General features: G+C 44.1%; 1 protein-coding gene across 2 annotated transcripts in view; it reads left to right on the forward strand.

Annotated features, from left to right (window-relative positions):
• Window positions 1-19,724, forward strand: part of CILK1 (ciliogenesis associated kinase 1) — a 55,787-nt gene that overhangs the window by 24,949 nt on the left and 11,114 nt on the right. For both annotated transcript variants that reach the window (XM_032409650.1, XM_032409651.1), the window contains exons 4-9: window positions 2,856-2,977; window positions 4,000-4,079; window positions 13,003-13,135; window positions 13,752-13,923; window positions 16,009-16,176; window positions 18,718-19,038. In XM_032409650.1, coding sequence (XP_032265541.1) covers window positions 2,856-2,977; window positions 4,000-4,079; window positions 13,003-13,135; window positions 13,752-13,923; window positions 16,009-16,176; window positions 18,718-19,038 — 996 coding nt within the window. The remainder of the gene's footprint in view (window positions 1-2,855; window positions 2,978-3,999; window positions 4,080-13,002; window positions 13,136-13,751; window positions 13,924-16,008; window positions 16,177-18,717; window positions 19,039-19,724) is intronic.

Consider the following 19,724-nt stretch of genomic DNA (forward strand, 5'->3'; position numbering starts at 1 on the left):
CACCCAGAAACTGCAGCTCACTGCAGGTGGTCTGTGTGACGTCTCTTCCTCCACATCTCATCCACCCCATGTGCTGTCCCCAGAACGATCTCGGGGACATTCAGCCGATCACACACTACCTACCATTTCCTGATACACTACTATAAGCCAGACAGCATCTGCGTTGTCTTATTTCATCCTCACAACTACCTCATGAGGAAAGTGCTAGTACCTTGGGTTTGCTGCTGAGAACAGGGTTCTCAGAGACTCAGTCACTTGCTAGAGGTAAATGCAACTCTAAGCCACAAAGCTTGGTTTCAGACCCACGTTTGTCAGGCTTTAATGGCATATGCACCTGGCATCCAACCAGTGTATTCCCTTGCCCACTTCCCCTGTCAGAGTCTTCTGGATGAGTTTCCTTCAGAACCAGACTGGGGCAGTTCTCATCCCTCAGGCATAGACCACACCATTCCACTCCCACACCCATACCTAAGAAGGGCTTCTCTCCTGACACACCCTTTCCCTCCCACTGACTTGTCTAGATGCTATTCTTCCTTCAAGTCACACTGTGGATGGTACACTCATTGACCATTGGAGTTTGCTGATTACTCCTTCTTGAGACATTTCTAAGGTTCCTTGTCTCTGTCATTCTCTTGACCCTAATAAAATCTCCCTCATTCTGTTCTGTGGATTTTGTATTCGTGCCCTCTCTTCTTAATTAGGCCATTTGCTTCTTACAGGCAAGGACTGTGTCTCATGCCCCTGGGTACCCTTGAGGAGCAGTATGTTGTAGTTTTGTTAAATTGTTAAGAACCTTCATCCAAATGGGGATAAACAGTCTCCATTTGGACTGCTGACCTGGTTTTAATTTGCTATTTGTGCTTCTCGGCTCTAAGTGTCCTGCCTCTTCCTCTCCTTGTAAACCTTTCGTGAGCCTAAATAAGATGCCTTCTCTCTGTAAAATGAGTCACATGAAATCTCCCACACAAAATTCATCCCTTTTATATTAAACTAATATAGATTTTACTTGTCCATGAGGCTCACTCAGGAACAAGAACTGTGAGCCCTTAGACTTGAACCAGTAATTCATGCACAAAACAAATGTCAGGCCAAGCGTGGAAGGTACTCTGTTCCTTGCCTAGGATGTTCCTCTTGAAAAGCTTAAAAAACCTACTTCATTTTTCCTCTGACTGAATTTGCCGCGTTCATCCTGCAGCTCATCCACTGGACATGTCAGCCATTGCTGTGATGCATTTTAAGCGAATAGAAAAGAAGGCTGCAGAGGTGAAAACTTACGAGTTAAGCAATGTTTGTGTTTGTTACTCATGGAGAACCTGGAAACCAACCTAACTAAAACAACTAATCAGCCTGGTTGGGTCATTCTAGAAGGATCCAGCCTTAGGTTGAGGATTTCCTGCCAGAGAGGCTCCTTGGCAGGAGTTTTTCTTTCAGGAAAGAGGCTCCAGAAGAGTTTTATTTTGTTCTCATTCACTGGCCATATTTCCTCCCTCTTCCCAGCCGCTTGAAGTAACTCAATCATATTACAGCATTCCCAAGCTCTGATTCCGTGGAGGCTTTATTACTGGGTGTCCTAGATTTGGATATTCGTGTTCACCTTTTTGTCTTCTGCCACCGTGTTTAGTTTATAAAAGGAGTGTTCTTTTTAAGGAAATTCAAAGATAAGAAGGGCTTGACAATGTATTATTATCAGAGTCACTTCTCTGTGAGGAAAAGGCTTTTGGAATTAAAGGGCTCATCCCACTGGCCGGTGGCCCTTTGAGGCTCCCTTGCAGGAGACTGTTAATAAAATTCTGACCATCTGGTGAGCAAAGCCACAGTTTCTCTGGCTGTCGTATATGAACAGGATCGCTGCTTACGAATACAAAAGTGTACTCGCTCACCGTGAACAGAACTAATGATGCAAACAGAAAAAAGTTGACATGTGGCTCTGCTCACGGGGTTGTGGCAGGAACGGGAAAACTGCACGTGCGCAAGGATGAGGAATCAGGTCACGCCCCATTTTCTGAGCCACTCTGTTGTTTCTCATCACCCGCCTGACTTTTTTGCCTTTGCTGTTCTTGGAAGCAGAGCTCTTTCTCCCATCTCACCTTGGGCTGGGGGGGGGGGGGGGGGGGGGGGGTGGCGGGGGGGTTTTTCTTCTCCTCCCTTTTTCTTTTAAAACTCACACAGGGGGGGGGTGGGGGGGGGGATGGGGATTAAAGAGAGCACTTGTTGGGTGGAGCACTGGGTGTTGTATGTGAGTGATGAATCACTAAATACCTCTCCTGAAACCCAATACTACACCATATGTTAACTAACTTGAATTAAATAAAATATTAAAAAAAATAAAACTCCCATCGTAAGGACTGGTGTGGGCCTCGTGGACACACATGAGTCCGACGGAAATTGAGAGCCTCGGGCTATCAGCCTCTGTCCATGTGAACAACTTCCTGTTCACAGGGTCTACAGACTGTTAGCTGGTCATCTCGGCCCAGAGCAGCTACCTTTTCCAATACTAGAACAATCAAACTTCAGCTCCCCATTGGTTCCCTTCTGGCCGTTTTCATGGATTGAATCCCATCATCTGGAAGGAGTGCACCTAAAATAGCCCTGGCCCATTGGCTGGTGCAGCCAGCAGCCAGAAATACCGTAATGGTCAAGTACTTACTTGCTAGTCAGCTAATCGAAATGGTTTTTCTACGTTAAAGTGATTATTGACTTCAGCGAAATACCATGTATTGTCAATAAAATAGGGATTGTGGCACTTCTGTGGTTCTAGAATTAGATGTTTCTTCCGAAGTATATGTGCAGTTGCTTTTCTTTTCCAACAACAGATTTTCTCTCATTTTTTTCTGTTTCTCCCCCTTGCCTTTCAGTCTTTAAAGAAGCTCAACCATGCCAATGTGGTAAAATTAAAAGAAGTTATCAGGGAAAATGATCATCTTTATTTTATCTTCGAGTACATGAAGGAAAATCTTTACCAGCTCATTAAAGAAAGGTACAGTTTGATCATCGCGACCTTAGAAGTAAATATCGCAAAGAGGATGTGTTTTCTTTTTTTGCTTTTGTCTATCGCAGTTAACGCTGCTTAGGCTTCCCTTTTGAAAGCTGCCCAGTAGATGAGGGGCCCAGGCCACATTCCTACTCTGGAGGCCTCACGAGGCCTTCATAGAAGCCACGTTCAGTGTAGCCGTTTTCCGGTTTTAATGGGTTATTCACCCAGAGAAGCTCAGAGATTGAACAGATACTCCGCAGCTCTCCATTCCCACAAGGACATATGGGCAGAGCAATTACAGGTCAAGGTGTAACGGCTTTGTTCTTTCTGAGACCTCCATTGAGAACTTGGAGGTTTCTTGCCCTCGCTTTCTTGTAGAGTGCTCAGGGGCTTGTGTGCTGGGAAGAGGAAACTAATAACAAACTTACCTGCTATGGTAATTTTGAACTTTGAAAGTGAACCACGTGGAAGTTCTAGGACATATTTTCTCAGCGGCAAGTGAGCGCTTCATTCCCAGCTTCTCTCTGAGTGAATTCGGTCAACAAATAGGGTCTTCATTATCACTAACAACAGAGAAGCTGTATGGTTTGCCCTTCCGGGGGGAATACAGCACTATCCCCTACTATCCACTACATTTCATAAGGACTTCATCTGGAAGACCTCAGATTTTCCCCATTACAATTTTTTTAAGTTTTATATTCTGGAGAGAGAAGATCTTTATAGGATAGATCGGAGGGTGTGCGGGGGGGTGGTTACTATAAAATGTTTAATCTTTTCTTCTTTGTAACATAACTGAACATACCAATTGCCAATATACCAATACACCAGTGTTTACAAGGTAGCTGTCTTGTACGGACAAATAGTTGTTTTTCTTTGGTCTTTATTATCAAAGGATCTGGTCACATTAGTGTGTGAGCAAATGTTTTCTTACATTCTTACTGTATAACCAAAAGAACAGGAACAGAGTATTTGTTTTCATGTGTAAATCTAGATTTATAACCTTTGTCCTCCTCTGTCCCATCCAGAAATAAGTTGTTTCCTGAATCTGCTATAAGGAATATAATGTACCAGATATTACAAGGACTTGCATTTATTCACAAACACGGTAGGTGGTTTGGAGTCTTGTGCTTGTAACAGCAGTGAAATGTCATCAGGTAGAAGGTACAGGAAGCATCCGGGTCTTTGGTGACTGCCTCCCAGAAGAGGTTGGCAGCTTGGGAGGCTGACAGTGGGGTTTGGGATATGTTCTCTTTTGTCACTTGATTTCTGAATTTTTCTCATTATTTATCACGTCCGTGTGTTCTTATTCTTTAGGCTTTAACATTAAGCTCGTTGGTTATAGGTCTAAAAGTTATTCCTGCCCATTACCTGGTGTATTAATAAGATGCCTAAGATTAGAATTCAGAGACGTTTCACGTATTATGTTTAATCTACTACTACTGCTTCACTGTGGCTTCTCATTTTCCTGATGTATTATATTTCAGTCCAAAAGCGTTCAAAAATGGCCTAACAAAATTTATTCACACAGGAAAATAAAATCAATTAAAAATTAACAAAGAAAGAAAAAGACAAAGACAAAACAAGATATGGATATAGCTAGAGGGGGAAGTTAATCTGCAAAAGGCATGTCCACAAGTTCTACTTAAGTAAAAGAAATAGGCTACAGATTTTTTTCTGAACTTGCTTTCTGACAATGCAAAATGTGAAACATGACCAACTGCATCCAACATAGTTCCCCCACCCCAGTAAAAACAGTCCAGTTGCCCAAGAGAAGCAGAACTATTCTTGGAACTAAGACCAAAGAGGTTTCTCTTATGGATCCTTCTAGAGGGGACAGTATGTAACGTGACTTCACGGTAAACAGTAACAGATTGCATAGGGCAGTTTCATGTCATATCCCTCATTTTAGGCCAGTTATATCACTTGATCAGAGAAAACAGTCCTACTGGGGCCCAGTATGATTCACCATAGGGATGGTCTCAGTAGTCCAAGGAGAGATTTAGAATATCTAGAGGAATGGATGGCCACATACCCTTCGGGAAATCCTCCAGTACTGTTGTCCTTAGCTGAGTTTTGAAAGGTGTTGAGTAGCAATGACCGAGGCTGTATTTTCCAGCAAACACCTGGGACGTTACGAAGTCTCTGCTACTAACTAGACGCAGACCCACCTTCTTGTGAACCTAGAGCCATGGGATGGACGTGTCCACCAGTGGAGCCAAGAGTCCCGTAGGGGGTCATTTGAAGTCACTTTAACTGTAAAGACAGATGGACGAAGCAGTTGATCTTGCACAGGCAGAAAGCCATTCACCCCCCAGCCTAAAGATGTTGCCGTTGCAAATATTGCACCAACAGATGAGTTTCATTACCCAATAAGGAACCTGGGCGGAAGCCCTTTGATAATACGGTCGGCACAGATTTGACACAAATCGGCAGTGAGTAGAAAAGACACCGCGCCTCAGCCAGTGGCACGGTTCATCCTGGGATCTTTCCAGTCTGCTCTTTAACCTCTGGGTAGCCCTTCAGTTAGAGGCTAAATGAAGCACAGATAGACAGAGGCTATCTGTGCAAATCCATGTCGGCCTCAGGCACATGCTGAATAATCAGTGAATAATGTGCGAGACTGAGTCCACTTGTGAACCAATTCCAGTAAAAAGTTTTCAGTAAAAAGTCAGCCCAATTCTGTTGGCATCGATAGAGCCTTCAGTCACCAGGATTCACAAGGGATGGAATTTGCAAAACATGAAAAACTGGTATGGTGTCTTAGGGACAAATAGGGGGAGAAGGGTAACTTACTAGATTTAAGAGCATAGCAAAAGGAAGTGATGAGAAATCAAAGAGATTCTCAAAAGAGAAAGATCGACCAGAATGTTTTCACACAGGGACAGTCACATAATGTCTCAGTTACTCGGGCTGTATGCTCAGTCCTGGAAACTGAGTAGCGGACCTAAAAGAAAGTGAATATTCATTGGCTTTCTCTTCTTTTCCTTTGGTTGCATTTCATGAGACTCAGGTATCTGTTGCCAGAAAGGACTTGTAGTCTTTTTACCTGGGTCTCTACCTAATCCCATCAAATGGACACGCACACTCACCCACGTGCCTCATGCAGGTGCATATGCATCTACACATACACAAGCCTACATACCTGCATGTACACTGCTCCCCCAACACCTGCACACACCCACACCCACAAATGCACCTGTATGTGCACACACACGGTGCATATTTGTATCCAGTAATGTAGCATTCAGATACCGTTGTGACACCACAGCTCTTGGAAACTCTGCACTGGCAGTTTCCCTCACACCCCTGGGACGCTCAGATCCAAGGGAAGACGGTGCAAGGGAAGGCTCAGGTCATGGAGTAAGTCAGACCGCCTCTGTTTTTACAACCCCAGTGCCGTTGCTATTACCAAAGATTCTTGTGGATGCTTTTCCCCAGCTGTTAAGGTGCCCAGTTCTAGTTTGAGCTTCATAACATTTCATCTGTCACCTGACTTACTTCCTTGCCACTTTCTCAGTGAGCAAGGACAGATCGTATCTGTTCCTTCCAAAGAAGAAGAAACTGACGTTCAGAGAGGTTGAAAGACCTGCCAAAGCCCCCACTGCAGCAAAGTAGGGTGGAGATTAGCTCGGGGGTCTGTGCCTATTTGCCATGCTTTACTAGAAAAACCTGTGTTTTTTCAAAGAGAACCAGAGAATCAGAGGTGAACCAAATAGTGGTAATAATTGTAGGTGGGAGGGATATTAATTTTACAGGCCCCATCTCATTTTCATTGCTAAGTGATTTTCGGAAGCTATAACGGTTGGTTTTTATATGGTAATTGACTTGCCTTTGTTGAAGTGCACATGTAACTCCATACTATCCCTTTCCTCCGGTAATAGAAAAAAAAAAAATCATCTCAAGCACTTCACAGATTTGTCTTGTTAGCTTGTTCTCACTGTGAGAAGGTACATTCTGCCCCCGGGGAGTAGACTCCTTGGAGAGGGGAGAACAGCACTACAGGTAGTTGCTATGGTCATAGTTCATGTCACTGAGTACTTTCCCCGCTCAGGGAATGAAAACGTGACTCCACCTGGTGCTGATTGAGCAATGCCAAAGCATATGTACTTTGCTGGAATTAAATAATTAATGCAAACCGTGTTTCATCCTTGACCTGCCCTTAGAAATGTCCAGCTCACACTTACTCACTGTTACCCAATCAGAAATGCCTTAGGTGGCTTGGAGGACAATGTTTTGCCCCAAGAAGTGGTTCTCTGCTTCTGTGTTTCACCACTGTCTTGCAGTGCATGACCTTGAGTCAGCCCTTGGCCTTTCTATGCATTGCTGTCCTGGTGGTCTTCTTGATCATAAAAACACTGCAGGTTTAAATTCAGTAATATCGGGGCGCCTGGGTGGCTCAGTCGTTAAGCGTCTGCCTTCGGCTCAGGTCATGATCCCAGAGTCCTGGGATCGAGTCCCACATCGGGCTCCCTGCTCCACGGGAAGCCTGCTTCTCCCTCTCCCACTCCCCCTGCTTGTGTTCCTGCTCTCGCTCTCTCTCTGTCAAATAAATAAATAAAAAAATAAATAAATAAATAAATTCAGTAATATCTGTGGAACTAACAACTTCCATAGCAGGAAGGTGTGCTACGTAAATTCCTCGTGTTTCGGTATTCCCTGGTTATTTCCATATATTCATATCAGGTTCATCATTAACAGAATGTGGCAGAGGGGAGAAAGCCTTCTTTGTGGCTTGATGTTTCCCTTGCCCAAGGGTTATTAATGAAAAGTAAGCACTGCACACTTTCTGCCAGGATGAAAGAGAAAATCCCTCTGTTATTTGACTGGCATGGGGTACCCTGAAATTTAATTGAAGGTCTGTTCCGGTCTTCTGGAAGCCAAACAGTTTGAACAGAAAGATTCTTATCTTGACAGCACTTTGCTGTTGCGTGATGTCTGAATGACCCGTCTGTATAGGTTCCCATTGTGAATCAGAAGCCGAGAGGAAGAAGTGGGCTCATTGTTACAAGCTCAGCACACACATCAGCAGAACACGTACCTAGCTAAGAACTGGATCAAAGCTTAGTACCACCTCCTCACAGGTGAAGCGCATGACTAGCTTCATTGCCTTAATTCTTACATGCAAAAAATGGAGCTGTGTATGCCTGCCCCCTTACTGGGAGTATAAGAGGATTCATACTACTACTAATGACAAGGTCTCGCAAGGGGCCAGGGTGCCAAGCAGGGCTCTAAAACCTTTACAAAATTAACACATTGCATCCTGCAAAACAAGCCCTCAAGGTTTTCTTCCCATTTTCCACGTTAGGAAAGTGAGGCACAGAGAGGTTAAGTGATTTTCCAGACAGGGAACAGAATTGAGATTTGAAATTGGGCCACCTGATTGGTCTGCACACCTAACCACTATGCTGCATTGCCTCTCGTGTGGAAGTTATAATATTTTGTTAAAATAGAGATGAAAAATACATGTACATGACGTGAGGGTCTTATAGTTTTAATTACCAAGGAATAGAACTCATGGGTGTAAGACTATAGTAGCTAATGTGGTAATGAAAAGAACAGAGGGCTAGATCTTCTACAGACATATTCATGAATGCTTCCTAGTTATAAAGGCTTATACTCAAATACAGTATAACAAACAGCATATGTCACCTGACAAATACAGTTTTCATTAGTCATTTGTAAGGGTCTGTTTGCAATTAAGTTTTTTCCTAGCCATTGTTCCTGATTGTTTTGGGCCTGAAATATGATCTATAGAATGTGAAGCTGCTTACACAGACACATGGGGGACCAGAATCCTCATTCTCCTCATTTTATGAGTGCATCTGTTCTGGCAGGATTAAAGAGGAACTAGCAGTGAGGGAAAGGATAGAGCTTGACTAATGTGAGGAGGTGGTCAGTGCTCATGGGAGCATAACCTATGGTGGAAGCAAGGTGCGAAGTCCGGGGTGTAAGAGTGATTCTTGTATCATAGTATAAGTCAGTGTGATGGGATGAACTGAGCAAGGATAAGGTGCAAGTTTGTCGAGGTGGGTGTTATAGATGGTGGCAGAGGGAGCTCGCCATGGCTTGGATGCTGGAAGACAAATGACTCACGATAAGGGAAAGGCCACATGAGTTTGGAAATAATTATTTAGCCCAAGTAGAGGAGAAAAGGTGTCTAAGAGGAGAAACAGCATCAATGTGTGCTTGAGAGGACTAGAACCACAAATCAAGATTTAACTATGCGGATTGAGAGGGACAGAGTCAAGCCCAAAAGTACAATGGCTCTAGCACATTTCTGGTAGGATTGTGAATAATTAACCACCCCCCACCATCACCAACCAATGACTCACTTTTCCCATCTGTTCAGTTGGAAAATGGTGTTTGCCATTTCTTTTTTTCACTGGTGTGTTTTTAATGTCCTGAGTTTTTCGGAAGAGAGCCCATGGTCCCACAATTCATGGCTTTTCAGGGTCACAGGAGTTTTCCTGCATGCACTGACAAAAGGTCACTCTCTGGTAACTGCTTCTGTCTTTGCACATTCATAAGCCAATTCCAAGATGGGCGCGTACAACCAGGCCTTCTGGGAGCTGGAGGGTGCTCTGAAGAACGGAGGGTCCAAACATGATGACTCAGTTATACTGAGTCTTAGAAACCACCCACTCTGGTGTGCATTGATCATCTTTATTTAATTCATCTGATAATAAGCCATCCAAACTTGTCCACATCAGAAAAGTCTTTTATTTTTTTATTTTTTTTAAAGATTTTATTTATTTATTTGAGAGAGAGAGAGAGCACAAGCAGGGGGAGTGGCAAGCAGAGGGAGAAGCAGGCTCCCTGCTGAGCAAGGAGCCCGATGGAGGACTCGATCCCAGGACCCTGGGATCATGACCTGAGCCGAAGGCAGACACTTAACCGACTGAGCCACCCAGGCGCCCCAGAAAATTCTTTTGTTTTAAAGGCCATCCTTGACTAATATTGAATTACCCTTTGAATTTGCTGACAGCCTCAAGTTTGGTTCTTACTATAATTTAGGTTTAATTTATTATTAATTTGGTTAGGATACTTAAGGAAGTGGTGAGAAGAAGACCATAGGGTATATATTGGTATGATGGCAGACTAAAGAATGAAGCAATGGAATATAGACATATATTTTTTTTTTCTTTCCATATACATTTTCATACAAACGAGATACAAAAGCATACGCACACACACATTCATATGATGTACCAATAGCAAACTCTCTGTACCTGTCTCTGGTCTAACCCAGGCAGGACTCCTTTGATCTTCTCAATGCCTTGGATTATGGAAAACAGAAGCAGCCTTTGGTGGGAAGGAAGTACCTCTTCTCACTTGGGGCCCCCTTGAATATGTATGATCCCTTCTGTACCTTCAGCCCCTTCTTTTTTTAAAATTATTTTTTTATTTTTATTTTTTTTAAGATGTGTTTATTTATCTTAAAGAGAGCGCGAGTGGGAGGGGCACAGGGAGAGGGAGAGTCTTGAGCAGACTCCACACTCAGCACAGAGCCCAACACAGGCCGCGATCTCACAACCCTGAGATCCCAATCTGAGCCGAAACCAAGAGTCAGACACCCAACAGACTGCGGCTTCGGCCCCTTCTATGTGCTCTGTAATTATATTTATTTTGTGCATCTTAGCCAGCCATTCGCCTGCAGACCCATCATTATGCCATAAAACTATCCATTTGGAGTGTGACCTAGTACCAAGCTCTGGCGGTGAACAGAGGGGAGTGTCTTTTCTTTTAAAACACTGTTCCTTTCCATGATACATGACATCCACTGCATGTTCAGGTACAGCCACATCACAGTCACCTGCCCCTTCCTCTAGAGCAGAGAGGGTTTGGGGGATTTAGTCCTGCTGGAACTCCCCCCGTGCTGAGGACTTCCTGCCCTGAGCCCTCAGTGTCTCCCCCACTACTTCAGGGTCACTGCTCTTCTCACTTCTCAGTTGCTGCCTGGTGAGCCTTCCTGCCTCCTGGTCTTCTCTCTGTTGCCCCTGCCTACTTGGCCAAAGTAAATTTGTCGCCATTGAGCTCTTTCATGTTCCCTAGAAACCTATTCAAGTCCTTTGTTCAGTCAGTAAGACTATGTTATGAGACCACCATGCTCCTGCCATGGTGCTAGGCATTTAGAAAAAGTAGAATTGTGGCTTCTACCCTTAAAATGCTCCATCTAATCATAGAGAGATGGTCAATATACCTGAAAATGGCAGAGCTCTGCTCAAGTTCAGAGGGAAGAGCCTATCATGTCTACCAGGGAAAGAACTGTGTCCATTTGGGTTGCTTCTGAATCCACGGAGCCTCGCCCAGTGCCTGGCATGGAGTGGGCCCTCAGTGAACATTTACTGATAGGGTGAATGAGGGAAGAAGGCTAGCATGATTAAAATGGCTTCCTGGAGGAGGGGAAACTCAACGTAGGTCTTGAAGGATGACAAAAATTGGGATTGACATAGATAGAAAGGAACAAGGGTGCAACATTGTTAATGGGAATAGATACAATGAACCTGTAGGAAATGAGGAATTTTACCTGACTGGAACATACCTTATATATCCTGGTGATATTAGAAAATAAGTCTATCTCTTTAGGTAGACTGAAAGGAGTTCGAGCTTTTAAATAACTTTAAAGGAGCCATGGAAGGCTGTGTGTGCGTGTGCATGTGCGTGTGTGTGTGTGTGTGTGACAGTGACAAGGGAAAGACAGTGTTTAAATTATCGGAAAGTGTGGAAATCCAGAGAAACTGATTGAAGAAGGCCTGACAGCAAGGGGCAGTGGAGGGATAGGTGAGGAGAACAAAGATTTGGGAAGGAGGAGTGAAAGGGGATAGGAAGGATCAGATAGGAGATATTTGGGTGAGAAATAGAACATAATTCCATGACTGTTTGGGAAGGATCCAATATAACTACAAGGAACCGGGGTATCTTATCAAAGGTTTGGGTAGGAGAGATGATTTGGGAGAGGAGAAGAGTGGTTTGGGACAGGTTGATGAGGGGAGACAGTGATATCCATCTGCTACCCCATTGGAGACGCGGGTCCAGAGAAGGGTGGGAAAGGCGTGTCAGAGATGTAGATCTGAGCATCTTCAGCATAGAGGTTGTCAAGGAATAGTGCAGCTCTCCTGTAATGGCTATTCATTACCCCCATCATGTGCTGGTTGGGATCCAACTGTCACAACATTGATAAAGACAACATATAACAAATAACACTGTCAGCGGCATTCAGAGTTGTATTTCCAATTTCGGTATTCCATTGCGATTTAGAGTCATGCAGAATGATGTCTATATCAGTGATGCTCTCTACAAGTGGAAGGTTTTAGGTTTTCAGAGGCATTTATCACTGATCAGTGGGTGTCTGAGCGCACCTGGAAAGTTCGCGTGTTGAACATCCTGCACACCCCCCACTCCCCCCAGAGCTCTGCTGTAGCTGAGACAGGCTTCCCATTTGGTTAGTTGTCTTGCCTTCCACAATGCGTGCTGCAGGTATACCTCTACTTCTTCATTAGGTGAAGTAATAAGCATTTAACATATAAAATATTTGTTGCAACAACCAGAATCTCAGATACGAGTAGGTCATATTCTTAAATCCCTTGTTCCTTAAACAAAAATTATAATTGTGTTTTTCTTGTGATAAAGACTCTCAACTCATAAGACTTTTGTCTTTTGAAATGGTTTTAATCTCAGACTCTTTCTAGCTGCCTTGGGCAGTGTAGGCATTATATATATATATATATATATAATTTCCGCCCCTTGGGTGACAGTTTCTTTTTGCAAAGTTATCTCAGCCCATAACTGAGTTTTGATATTTTAAAGGCTGTTTTCTATCTTGGAAAAAAATTACGAAGATCAGTTTCTGAATTGTTTTACATTTTGAATTCATCAGTGGGAAATGAAAGAAGTCCTGGGCAGAGAGCCTTCAGTGTCATTCCAGGCTACTTTTCAAGTTATAGATATTTATGGAAAGAGAACTATAGCTGCAAAGAGTAATGCAGAAGCAAATATGAACTGGAATTCCTTCTCCACGCTCTCTACAGGCTTCTTCCATCGGGACTTAAAGCCTGAGAACCTCCTCTGCATGGGCCCGGAACTTGTGAAAATTGCAGACTTCGGGTTGGCCCGAGAAATCCGATCAAGACCCCCATACACAGACTATGTATCTACCAGATGGTAAATCCTCTTTCCTTAAAATTATTTAATTGCACTTCTTTTAAAATATACCATCATACTGAGGATAACATTAATGTCACACATAAGTAACTTTTCACTAAAGGTTTAAAAGCTTGGGCTGTAAATCCTTTTAAGAGGAGGCAGTGGTGCTTTTCCATGATATAAATATTTTATATTCAGCCCTAACTGAAGACCGTTTCCTAAAAGAGTTGTGTAGAAGATTCTCCAAAGACCTGTCTAAAAAAACCAGCTAACGACTATGCTGAAACTTTCAGACCTGAAGCATTTAAGCAGTTGGCCATGACCAAGAAGTAGCCTGCAGACAAGTTTCATGTTCTCTCTTTCTCCTGTTCTCTCTTCTTTTTCCTCACTCTCGCTCTGTGTTTCTCAACGATGCTGTGCAGCAGAGTCCTACAGAGAAATGCTCCATAGAAAATACCATGAAATAGAGAAGCACTACTTTATGATGGCGTGCCAAGCCATCCTGGGTCCACCTATCACACGGAACTAGATAGAAATTAGAAATACAGGTCTCTCCCTGAGAACTGATGATAGTATTTCATTTAACTTCTGACCTGTAGCAGCACTAACCGGCAGTTCATCTCTGCCCCTCCAGGTACCGGGCTCCAGAAGTGCTCTTGAGGTCTACCAACTACAGCTCCCCCATTGACATCTGGGCGGTGGGCTGCATCATGGCCGAAGTGTACACCCTCAGGCCACTCTTCCCCGGGGCCAGTGAAATTGACACCATCTTCAAAATTTGCCAGCTGCTGGGGACACCCAAAAAGGTAATGATCCGGAACAAAAGCCTGTGGGCTGAAGCCAGCAGCTTCCCTTCCCTCCCCCACCACCCCACTCCCCCCAGCCCCCCCTCCCCCCTGCACCCCGTGCAGCCTTGCCCCTTTGGATCACCTGCTGGACCTGCAGTCTTTCTCTCGACCTCAGTGGTCCTTCCCTGCCCTTTCCGCAGACGTGGCTGCCTCTGGCCCTCCTGCTCTTAATCTTAAGTACACGTGTTATAGCTCCCTCTGCTCTTCTCTCGGCCACCTCACCTCCCTTGCCGGGCTTCGCTATCCTCATGGCTACGACTCCTGCATCCATTCGGAAGTCTCCTACGTGAAATCCCTCCTTGGAACTGCAGTCACATACCTAGACTACCTGTGAGATTTCCTCCCGACACCCTCACCGTCACCGTGGACTCAACATCTGACATAGATTGTGTTTGGCTGACCCCCAGCTAGCCTCCTTGCCCCGTTCCCCGTTCCTGGCCGCGCTCTCACCAGAATCCCAGCGCCGCAGCCTTGAGGCTGGGTTTCAGTGTCACCCTCTCTCTCCCGTACCCTCCTTCCCTGGCCACAAATCCTGTTGAACTTGGCTGCACGGCTCTGGCCCGGGAGCCCCGCTGCCGCCAGCGCAGGCCAGCGGTGAGCCTCCGGCTGTGTCGGGGCGTCTTCCCAGTCCGCCTGCCCTCAAGTCCTGCCCCCAGCTTATCTTTCGCTCTGCAACCAGATCCCCCCAGCCAAACAGCAGCCCTGGTACGGCCCTCCCTGCTGAAAATACCCGTTGAGGCCCCACGCCCCAGCCTTCTTCACTCTCGCAACGAATCTCCCATGTGGTCCCTGCACCCTGCTGGCGCGGCCCTGGTGGCGCCCCGCGGCCCTGCTCTGCGCATGCGCGCTTTGCACCCCTGCGTGAATGTCCCACGTGACCGAAGTCCACCCTTTTTCCAAGGCCCCTCAGTAATTTACCTCCTCTCTGCTGCTCTGCTCACATCTCCATTTCAGCTGTGTTCTGTGTTACTAATATCTTTATCCCAGTACATCTCTGTGCCCTGGACCATAGGCTTGTGTTTATTGGTATTAATTTTCCAGGTCCTAGCACCATTGCTCGTACAAACTAGACCCTCAAAACATTTTAGATCATTTGAATAAATCATGAGTGCCACCTTTTCAAGATTTCCAGAGTCTTTTGCTGGAATCTTTACCTCCTCTGGATACCTGTACCTCTCTTGTGACCCTCATCACTTTTTTTCCTCTGTATTATTGTGTTTTTAAATAAATGTCTTATTTTCTCTTTTTGGACAGTAACATCCTTAAGTGCAGGATTTATACTGGATTATTTTCGGATACCCAACAACACTAAACATATAGTAAGCACTCAATAACCATCTAACTGAATAAATGACATTAGCGATACATAATGCCACTTGACCTTAAAAAAAGATAAAAGCAATTATACCAGAATGTGTTTTGTAAAATAGTAGTGTTGGAACTAGAAGGGACCTTAAAGATTATTTGCTCATCTTTTTCTGTATTACCTCCAGAATTTAGTGGGAATGATGCATGGAACAGTGGAGAGCTTGAGACTGAGTGGAATAGCTTTCTTTACTGCAGGACTTCTCCACATGGTTATTTTGAATGATCAAGATGGGGATATTGTCCTGCGCCTGGGTGGCTCAGTCGTTAAGCGTCTGCCTTCGGCTCAGGTCATGATCCCAGGGTCCTGGGATCGAGCCCCGCATCGGGCTCCCTGCTCCACGGGAAGCCTGCTTCTCCCTCTCCCGCTCCCCCTGCTTGTGTTCCCTCTCTTGCTGTGTCTCTCTCTGTCAAATAAATAAATAAATCTTTTTAAAAAAAAGGGAGTTATAAAACCAGTTGGTGGCAAATTCAGTGTGTTTCCCACTGTTCCTCTGACTTCATGTTCTTTGTAGTTCCTCCATTAGCATCCTCTGTGTTTCATCGCACACGGTGCCGCACTGTGAGTATGAGCACGGTAATGACATGATTGCTTTTCCATTAGGGGTACATGGGCCAAAATAGGAACTATCACAATAAGTCGGCTAAGCAAGATCTTCTGTGTCTTTCTTCTTTCAGACCGACTGGCCTGAAGGGTACCAACTCTCTAGTGCGATGAACTTCCGCTGGCCCCAGTGTGTACCCAATAACTTAAAGACCCTGATTCCCAATGCGAGCAGCGAAGCCATTCAGCTCCTGAGAGACATGCTCCAGTGGGATCCCAAGAAACGGCCAACAGCTAGTCAGGTTGTCTTCCATTTCCTTCTGTTCGATGCATTTCTTAGGAAGTTCATATCTGACTCTGAATAATTCCTATAAGTTTCATAGGAAGTATTTCATTTGGTATCATGGGTGAAAAATAGTATGAAATGCCACTAATGGTAATATTATATATAAAAACATAAAATAGTTTGAAACTTACTGTATATAGTTAAAGGTTTAAACAATACAGTTGCTTTGAAAATTGGCATACAGTTTCCCATCACCACATAGGAGGAAATGAAAATAAGCAGATATATCTACCTATCTTTGGAGAGTGTTTTCAAAGATATTCTCTAAGTTAAGATTACGTAGCAGTTTGCTTGTAAGGCAATACTGGTTGCCAAAAGGGAATTTGAAAATATCTTGTGAAATCCAACTCCCTTGTTTCACAGCTGACACAGAGAGCAACAGACGAGATAGAGCTAGGATGATAAGTATCATTAATATTTTATAGCACTTAATAGTTTGTAGATGCTTTAGTATGTTTTTACGTGATTTGAACCCTATGAAGAGTCTGTGAAATCAGTGGTACTATTTTCACTCTGTAAGTGAGAAAACTGAATCTCGGAAAGCTGAAGCGATTTCCCCTAATCATTCATCCAGCAACTAGTACAGATAGTGCAACCAACTGCAGTTCGATGACACAGATGGTGGGTCTCCTGCTTCATACCTCCTGTTTTCTCAACCTGCCTTCCCCCAGGTCACTTTGACCTGGATGATAAAATGCACCCAAAGAGACGTGGTAGAGCTATGGCCTCAGCCACTCCCATGCCTCTTGCAAGCCTCCCTCTGCATTAGCATGTCTGGCTCCTTCTCTGCGGCCCCCGTTGGCGGTTACATGGCTCAGAATGACAGAGGTGACCAGTTCTAATCAGAGACATGATTTGGCTAAACAAAAGTGACGGGGATGTTTGAAGATAGGGCTGATGTGATGTTAGAATTTGCGAGAACCAGAGAGACAATAGTTGGGGGTTAAGGAATTATGGAAAAGCAGCTCCAAAGGCTCAGAGAAGAAAGAGCCATAATTTGGTACCATGAGACTCTGGGTGGCCGGGGTTGGAAAGCTCTCAGAAGTGCACTCCAGGGGATGAAATTCACAAATATCCTGAAGGCAGGAGAAAAGCTTTCTGACGAACCCAGTTTTTTAAAGGTTGTACCCAAGAGATGAAAAGAAAAAAATCTGTAGCAAGGAACCAAGAGAACAATGTGTACTTTTAAGAATAGCGTCAGAAAAGCTAAAAACAGCCCCAGATCAGTTTGCAAAAATGCCTGGAACTACAGAGACTTTTCAAGTTAGATGCCAGGGTCCAAAACCGCTACCAGAGTCTCCATGGTATCGCCCTCTGTGGCTACACTTACATATAATTATTACAGATGTTTATAACCCAGAGTTATTAAGAAAGGTTATGTTCCGTTTGGTGATTTCCATTCTAAAAGACTAGGGAATACAAGGAATATTTCAGAAAGAATTGTGAACCCAGCCCTTTAAGATTTATCCCCTGACTATCCGGAAGACTGGATTGTTCAGAACAACTAACAAGGTTTGTTAGTTGTTGTTGATAGCCAGGGTTTAACTTTATCACGTATTACATTCTTGGCATTCCTGGGGTAAAATACTGGCTCATTTTACACTTGATTCTTCAGAGTCTTCCAAGATTATTGAGTTTGGCTCTCAGATTTTTTTTTTTCTCAGTTTTATATTATTTTTTTTTCTTTTTACGGGCTGAGGAAATTGGCTCAGAAAGGTGAAATATTACATTACATTAAGACACACAGCAGGGGCACCTGGGTGGCTCAGTCAGTTAAGTGTCCAACTCTTGATTTCAGCTCAGGTCATGATCTCAGGGTTGTGAGCTCCAGGCCCACATTGGCTCACGCTCAGCAGGGAGTCTGCTTGAGATTCTCTCTCTCTCCCTCTCCCTCTGCCCACCCCCCTCTCTCTCCCTCTCTAAAAAAAAAAAAAAGATATATAGCAAGTAAGTTACAAAGCCAGCATCTGACTGGGTATTGTGTAAGACTGATGAATCACAGACCTGTACCTCTGAAACCAATAATACATTATATGTTAATTAATTAAATTTAAACAAACAAACAAACAAACTATATACCAAAAATTAGGATTTGCCAGCACAGACCAGTATTTCTATGGCTCCATGATACAATGCATATGGAAATTATTTAAATATCCTTTAAATCTTTTAATGAGGTCTACTTATATTAAATGGAAGTTTCAAAGAAAAGAAAAAAGAAAAAAGCCAGCATCTGTTGAGCCAGATACTTTTCAGAAGTAGCAAAGATAATAGTACTATTACTGGCTGCTTTATCCAAATAATTTTAAATGTATACATTTTACATTTTAGATAAGGAAGATCATAAAGAGTATCACACATTCAATGCTGTTTTCTAGTTGGTTTAGGCTAAGAAGCTACAGTAAACTGGTCCCATGAAATGTAGCTCAGTGAGCCTGATGGTATTAACCTTCCTGGATAGACTTTTCTCCTAAAGCAGCCCTATGTATTATTCCAGGCTCTTCGATATCCTTACTTCCAGATTGGGCATCCACTGGGCAGCACCACACAGAGCCTTCAAGATTCAGGAAAAGCACAGAAGGATGTCCTGGAAAAGGCTGGCCCACCTCCTCACATCAAGCCGGTCCCCCCCACCCAGCCCCCAACCAAGCCACACCCGCGGATTTCTTCGAGACAACATCAAGCCAGCCAGCCCCCTCAGCATCTCATGTACCCCTTCAAAGCAGAGGCTTCCAGGACAGATCACCCGAACCATCTCCTGGAGGACAAGCCAAGCCCGTTGCTCTTCCCATCCCTCCATACCAAGAATCCTCCATCGGTAAGCAGTGAAGATTTGCTAGCAAGACTTGTCTGGCCTGTTCCTCTTCTGACCCCACTGATTGTGTGCAAGATTTTCTTTTTTCAGCATATAAAGTCTAATTACAGTGACCGTTAATTACAATAAATGTATCTTTGCAATATCGTGGAATAGTGAAAAGAGCTTTGGCCTTGGAGTTGAAGGTCTAAATTCAAGTTCTGGCTGTGTCTGTTCATATCCGTGCTGGTGGCAGGCAGCTGCGGTGTGGTGGTTGAGAGCTGCCTGGAGCGCTCACGGGGCCAGGCTCTCCAGTCTCAGCTCTGCCACTTCCTGGCTTCATGCCCCTGGGCAAGTTCCCCGGCCTCCCTGCTCCTCCTTCTTCGTCTCTAAGATCGGGATAATAATTGCATCTACCTGATAACAATTCTTTTGGGGGACTAAATGAGTTAATACTTGAAAGAATTTAAAATAGTAGCTGACACTTCATCAGAACTTGATAAATGTTAGTCATTGTTATTATTAATCCCTGTGGACTCAGTTTCCTCATCTGTAAAAGGAAGATCCTAATGCCTGTCTTGCCCCCCAGACCAGGCTGTGCATGACAATAAAAGGTCCCGCTAATTGTGAAGATGTTTTGAAAAATCACAAAGTGCCATAATAAAATTTATAGATGTTATTCCTATGAATGCTGTTAATGCTAGGCTGTT

The sequence above is a fragment of the Phoca vitulina genome, unplaced genomic scaffold (genome assembly GCF_004348235.1).
Source record: "Phoca vitulina isolate PV1807 unplaced genomic scaffold, GSC_HSeal_1.0 scaffold11, whole genome shotgun sequence".
Taxonomy (NCBI): domain Eukaryota; kingdom Metazoa; phylum Chordata; class Mammalia; order Carnivora; family Phocidae; genus Phoca; species Phoca vitulina.